This window comes from Zalophus californianus, chromosome 6, assembly GCF_009762305.2.
Source record: "Zalophus californianus isolate mZalCal1 chromosome 6, mZalCal1.pri.v2, whole genome shotgun sequence".
NCBI lineage: Eukaryota > Metazoa > Chordata > Mammalia > Carnivora > Otariidae > Zalophus > Zalophus californianus.
In genome coordinates this window covers 113,997,009-114,004,277 of record NC_045600.1, presented here as the reverse complement: position 1 = coordinate 114,004,277, position 7,269 = coordinate 113,997,009, and the positions used below count along the sequence as shown (strand labels likewise).

Sequence of the window (7,269 nt, the reverse complement as noted above, 5' to 3'; positions counted from 1 at the left end):
GACATTTCTGCAAAGAAGACATCCAAATGGCCAACAGACACATGAAAAAGGGAAACCCAAATCAAAACCTCAGTGAGATACCCCCTCACACTAGTCAGAATGGCTAAAATTAACAAGTCAGGAAACAACAGATGTTGGTGAGGATGTGGAGAAAGCGGAACCCTCCTACACTTTTGGTGGGAATGCAAGCTGGTGCAGCCACTCTGGAAAACAGTATGGAGGTTCCTCAAAAAGTTGAAAATAAGCTACCATATGACCCAGCAATAGCCCTACTGGTTATTCACCCCAAAGATACCAATGTAGGGATCCGAAGGGGTATGTGCACCCCTATGTTTATAGCAGCAATGTCCACAATGGATATCTTCGCTCTTTCCATAGTTTGGCTATTGTGGAAAGAGCCTATATGTCCATCAACAGATGAATGGATAAAGAAGATATGGTATATATACAACGGAATATTATGCATCCATCAAAAGGAACAAAATCTTGCCATTTGCAACGACATGGATGGAACTGGAGGGTGTTATGCAGAGCGAAATAAGTCAATCAGAGAAAGACATATATCATATGATCTCACTGATATGAGGAATTCTTAATCTCAGGAAACAAACTGAGGGTTGCTAGAGTGGTGGGGGGTGGGAGGGAAGGGGTGGCTGGGTGATAGACATTGGGGAGGGTATGTGCTATGGTGAGCACTGTGAATTGTGTAAGACTGATGAATCACAGACCTGTACCTCTGAAACAAATAATACATTATATGTAAAAAGAAGAAAGGAGGAGGAGGAGGAGAAGAGAAGGAGAAGGAGAAGGAGAAGGAAGAAGATAGTAGGAAGGTAAAAAGGAAGGGGGGGAATCGGAGGGGGAGATGAACCATGAGAGACTATGGACTCTGAGCAACAAACAGAGGGTTTTAGAAGGGAGGGGGGTGAGGGGATGGGTTAGCCCGGTGATGGGTATTAAGGAGGGCATGTATCGAATGGAGAACTGGGTGTTATATGCAAACAATGAATCATGGAACACTACATCAAAAACTAATGATGTAATGAATGGTGACTAACATAACATAATAAAATTTAAAAAAGAGAAGTGTAAGATGTATGCTGAAAACTACAAGCCATCATTGAAAAAATTAAAGAAACATCACTGAAAGAAATTAAAGACATGAATAAATAGAAAGATAACCCATCTTCATGGATTCAAAGACTTAATATTGTTGAGATGCCAATAATCTCCAAATTGATCTACAGATTCAATGGAGTCTCTATCAAACTCCCAGCTATCTTTTGTTTGCAGAAACTGAAAAACTGATTCTTAAATCCATATAGAAATTCAAGAAATCCACAATAGCCAAAACAATCTAGAAAAAAAGAACAAGGTTGGAGAACTCACAATTCCTGATTTCAAAACTTTCTACAAAGCTACGTAACCAAGACTGTGTAGTACTGTCATAAGGTCAGACATATAAATCAATGGAATATAATTGAGAGTCCAGAAATAAACCCTTACATTATAATCAATTAATTTTCAATATGGATGACAAGACAATTCAACAAGGAAAAAGAGTCTTTTCAACAAATGATGCTAGGACAATTTGGATATCTATATGCAAAAGAATGAAGTTAATCCCTTCCTTACATCACACACAAAACTAGCTCCAAATGGAGCTAGCATACCTAGCTATAATAGCTAAAACTATAAAACCCTTAGAAGAAAACATAAGCATAAACTTTTATGACCTTAGCTTAGGCAAATCATTTTTATTATTATTATTATTTTTAAAGATTTTATTTATTTATTTGACAGAAAGAGACACAGTGAGAGAGGGAACACAAGCAGGGGGAGAGGGAGGGGGAGAAGCAGGCTTCCCACTGAGCAGAGAGCCCGATGTGGGGCTCGATTGCAGGACCCTGGGATCATGACCTGAGCCAAAGGCAGAAGCTTAACAACTGAGCCACCCAGGTGCCCCGGCAAATCCTTTTTAGATGAAAAAACAAAAGCACAAGCAACAAAAGAAGAAATAGAGAAACAGTACTTCAAAATTAAAAACTCTTGGAGGCACCTCAGTTAGTAGAGCATGTGATTCTTGATCTCGGGTTCATGAGTTCAAGCCCCATGTTGGGCATAGAGCTTACTTAAAAACAATTTTTTTAAAAGTCTTGGCCTCGAAGGATACTACCAAGAAATTGAAAAGATAAACCAGAGAACAGGAGAAATTACTTGCAAATCATATATCTGCTAAGGGACTTGAATCCAGAGCACATAAAGAGCTCCACAATTCAACAATAATGAACCAGTATAAAAATGGGCAAAAGGTTTGGGTGCCTGGGTGGCTCAGTCGGTTAAGCATCTGATTCTTGACCCCAGCTCAGGTCTTGATCTCAGGGTTGTGAGTTCAAGCCCCACATTGGTGCCCAGCGTGACGCTTATTAAAAAAAAAGGGGGGGCAAAAAGTTAAATAAATATTTCACTGAAGAAAGTTTCTTAGAAAGTTAAACATGTACTTACTATACAATCAAGCAAAACCACTCTTAGTTATCTACCCAAGAGAAATCAAAACATATGTTCAATCAAAGACTTATATGTGAACATTCATAGTAGCATTGTTCATAATAACTGAAAACTGGTCACAATCCAAATGTTCATCAACTGGTGAGTGGATAAACAAAATGTGATAAATCCTTATAACGTAATATTATTCAGCAATAAAAAGGAAATTAACTATTGGTAGATGCTATAACATCAAAGAATCTCAAAAACATTAAAGTAAGTGGGAGAAATCTGTATTAGAAAATATTACAAATTATTTCATTTATATAAAATTCAAATAATACAACTCTATAAATACATAAAACAGATTAGTAGTTGCATGGGCTTTGGGGAGGGAGCAGAGATTGAGAGCAAATATGCACAAGGGAAGTTTTTGGGGTGATAAAAATGTTCTAAAACTGTATTGTGCTGATAGTTGTACAACTTTACACTTACAATGAGTTAATTTTATGTCATGTAAATTATACTTCGATACTGCTTTATAAAATCCTCAATCATAAGCCCCAAAAAAAACCTAGTTTTAAAAATTGGGAAAATATTTTAACAGAAACCTCCTCAGAGACAATATGCATGGCAATAAGCTCATTTCATTTTATTTTTTTAAGATTTTATTTATTTATTTGACACAGAAAGAGAGACCACACAAGCAGGAGGAGCAGCAGAGGGAGAGAGAGAAGCAGGCTCTCTGCTGAGCAGGGAGCCCGATGAGGGACTCAGTCCCAGCACCCGGGGTTCATGACCTGAGCCAAAGGCAGACGCTTAACTGACTGAGCCACCCAGGCACCCCATTAAGCACATTTTAAATGCTCAATATCATCAGTCATTAGGGAAATGAAAATTTAAATCACAATGTGATTCCATTACACATCTATTAGAATGGCTAAAAGAAAAATGGAGAGTGGAGAGCATCTGGAATTCTTATGTTACAGAGTGAAATTTTAAAATACTGCAAATTTTACTGAGAATATCCCAATTCTCACAGAATGGGAATAGTTCATGTTCCCACCAGCAGACTGGAAAGTCCTCCTGACAAACCAGGCATCACACAGAGGTCTCAGAAGAGTATTGCCAAGTGAGCTCTAGATTAGAGACTATTCTGGACACAGGTAAAAAAGCCTACAAGTAAGTCTCAAGAGTCAAGATTGTTTCCAAGTAACTTAACTGCTTCCAAGATCAAAGCCCAAAATGAAAAGAACACAAAAAAACTCCAGAACCCAACAACTTAAAATAACAACGTCTGACATCCAATAAAAAATTGCCAGGTATAGAGGAGTATTCTGGGAAGATGTAAGAAAAGTAAGAAGCACTAGGAATTTGTCTACTCATCTAGACAATAATTGCACTGGCACAATCTGTTTGATAGAACTATTTTAGAGCTCTGAAGTCTGTTGAAGACTTCCAGCTTCCAGGGTAAGACTTGGATAGTAAATTGTGGTTAATTTCAATTTCAGCTCTTGTCACTGTAGCAGCTAGCCATCCTCCACCTCCAACCACATGGCAGCAGCTGTACACATATCCTGGGAGTAGCTAGCACATAGCTTAAAGGAGGAGCTAGAGAACACAAAAAGGACCCTGTCCTCCAATGTCAGGGATCTCTGTTCTGATTGCTGATTGCCGCTTGTTATCATCGAGGTGCAGACAGGAGGGCAGCCATTGTATTTGCACCTCCCCCTCTGGCTCAAGTGACTTCCAAGAAATTTAAAGGATTAGCACACTATTATTCCCTCCTTTATTTTTTGTTTTTCCTCTTCTGAAAACCAGACATTAAAGACCAGGACATTCAAAAACAACTGCATATAGAGGGAAAATTAGCAAGTAACCATGCAGGGGTGCCTGAGTAGCTCAGTTGGTTATGTGTCTGACTCTTGATCTCAGCTCAGGTCTTGATCTCAGTGTTGTGGGCTCAAGCCCCACTTTGAGCTCCATGCTGGGTGTGTAAGCTATTTAAAAATAAAAATTAAAAAAAAAATAATAATAATGTAGGGGCTCCTGGGTGCTTCAGTTGGTTAAGCATCTGACTCTTGATTTTGGCTCAGGTCATGAGCTCAGGGTCATGAGATTGAGCCCTGGATCAGGCTCTGCACTCAGCATGGAGTCTGCTTGATATTTTCTCTCCCTCTCTTTCTCCCTCTGTCCTACCTCTCTGCACTCTGTCTCTGTCTTTCTAAAATAAATGAATAAGGGGCGCCTGGGTGGCTCAGTTGTTAAGCATCTGCCTTCTGCTCACGTCATGATCCCAGGATCCTGGAATCGAGCCCCGCATTGGGCTCCCTGCTCAGTGGGAAGTCTGCTTCTCCCTCTCCTACTCCCTCTTCTTGTGTTCCCTCTCCTCTGTGTCTCTCTCTGTCAAATAAATAAATCTTAAAAAAAATAAAATAAAATAAATGAATAAATCTTAATATATAATATATAAGAAATATATATGTAATTTTTTTTTAAAAGAAAGCAACCATGCATGCCCAGAGAAAGGCTCAGAAAAGACCTAAGAAACCTTAAGTTTACACCTCAGGCTGACCCTCAGCACAGGGACAGCATACAACAATATAAATAAATAAATAAATAAATAAATAAATAATAACCAAAGAATAGCAAACCCTGGGGAAAGGGGAGAATCAGATTTCCAGAGTTACCACATTAGTAGATTAAAATGTCCAGTGTCCAGCCAAAAATGACAAGGTATATAAAAACACAAAAGAAAAATAGGAAAGTATGGAGCATTCAAAGGCAAAACAAACAAACAAAAAACAAAAGCAAAAGCAAAAATACCCACAGAAACTATCCCTGAAAAGGACATAATGGTCCTATTTATTTACTTATTTATATATATATTTATTTATTTATTTAACACACAGAGAGAGAGAGAGAGAGCACAATCAGGGGGAGCAGCAGGCAGTTTGGGAGGGAGAAGCAAGCCCCCCACTGAGCAGAGAGCCAGACGTGGGGCTCGATCCCAGGATTCTGGGGTCATGACCTGAGCCAAAGGCAGAAGCTTAACCGACTGAGCCACCCAGGTGCCCTTAAATCAATTTTATTAAAGATGCTCAAAAGAAATAAAGGAAGATGTCAAGAAAGTCAAGAAAATGATATGTGAACAAAGTGGAAATATCAATAAAGGGACAGGAAACCTAAAAATGAACCAAAAAGAAATTTTGAAGCTATAAAGTACAATAACCAAAATGAAAAATTCACTAGAGGAATTAAAAAATGGATAGAGCAGGCAAAAGAAAGAATCAGTGAACTTGAAGACAGGATAATGGAAATTTTTGAATTTAAGGAACATAAAGAAAAAAGATTGAAAAAAGGTGAACAGAGCCTAAGAGACCTGCAGGACATCATCAGTCAGACCAATATGTAATTTGTGAGAATACCAGAATACCATAAAGAGAAAAGGGAACAGAGAATATTTAAAGAAATAATGGCTGAAAACTTCCCAAATTTGATGAAAGATATGAATATAAACATCCAAGAAGCTCAACAAACTCCAAGAAAGCTGAAATTAAGACATTCTCAGATCTTAAAAAAGGCTGAAGAAGTTTGTGACCACTAGACCTGTCCTGCAAAAAATGTTTAAGGTAATCCTACAAGGTGAAATGAAAGGACATTAAACTCAAAGCCATTAGAGAAATAAAGATCTCAATAAAGGTAAATGGGCAATTATAAAAGCTAGTGTTCTCTTCCCCTAAGTAGCCTGAGGTGACCTCTGAAAATGGTTCGCTATTCACTTGACCCAGAAAACCCTATGAAATCATGTAAATCAAGAGTTTCAAATCTTTGTGTTCACTTTAAGAACACACGAGAAACTGCCCAGGCCATCAAGGGTATGCATATCCGAAAAGCCACCAAGTACCTGAAAGACATCACTTTACAGAAGCACTGTGTGCCATTCCGTCACTACAATGGTGGAGTCTGTAGGTGTGCCCAGGCCAAACAGTGGGGCTGGACACAGGGTCAGTGGCCCAAGAAGAGTGATGAATTTTTACTGCACATGCTTAAAAATGCAGAGAGTAATGCTGAACTTAAGGGTTTGGATGTTGATTCTCTGGTCATTGAGCACATCCAGGTGAACAAAGCTTCCAAGATGCAGCATAGAATGTACAAGGCTCATGGTTGGATTAACCCATACATGAGCTCTCCCTGCCACTTTGAGATGATCCTTACTGAAAAAGAGCAGATTGTTCCTAAACCAGAAGAGGAGGTTGCACAGAAGAAAAAGATATCCCAGAAGAAACTGAAGAAACAAAAACTTATGGTCCGGGAGTAAATTCTGCAGAATAAATGCAAAAAAAAAAGCTAGTGTTATTGTAACAATGGCTTATGGCTGCACCTTTCATTTTCTACATGATTTAAGAGACTGGTATGTTTAAACAAAATTATTAGAGTAAAAGCTAGTATTAATGTAACTTTGGTTTTTAACTCCAAATCTTGTTGTCTACACAATTAACACGTAAGTATGTATGTATGTATGTATGTATGTATGTATGTATTTATTAAGAGAAGGAATGAGCAGGGGCAGAGGAAGAGGGACAAGCAGACTCCCCACTGAGTGTAGAGCCGGACATGGGACTCAATCTCAGGACCCTGAGATCATGACCTGAGCCAAATTCACTTAACCGACTGAACTACCCAAGCACCCTAACACTAATGCATTTTAAAGAACTATTAACTTATGTTTGGGGATATACAATGTATAAAGATATAATTGTGTGATATCAACAACTGAAA

At 38.5% G+C, this 7,269-nt stretch overlaps 1 protein-coding gene across 1 annotated transcript; it reads left to right on the top strand.

Moving 5' to 3' along the window:
• The first annotated feature begins 6,253 nt into the window (after window positions 1-6,253).
• On the top strand, window positions 6,254-6,808 carry LOC113909990 (60S ribosomal protein L17-like). The gene has a single exon (XM_035727837.1). The coding sequence runs from the start codon at window positions 6,254-6,256 to the stop codon at window positions 6,806-6,808; it is 555 nt and encodes a 184-aa protein (XP_035583730.1).
• Window positions 6,809-7,269: the final 461 nt, after the last annotated feature.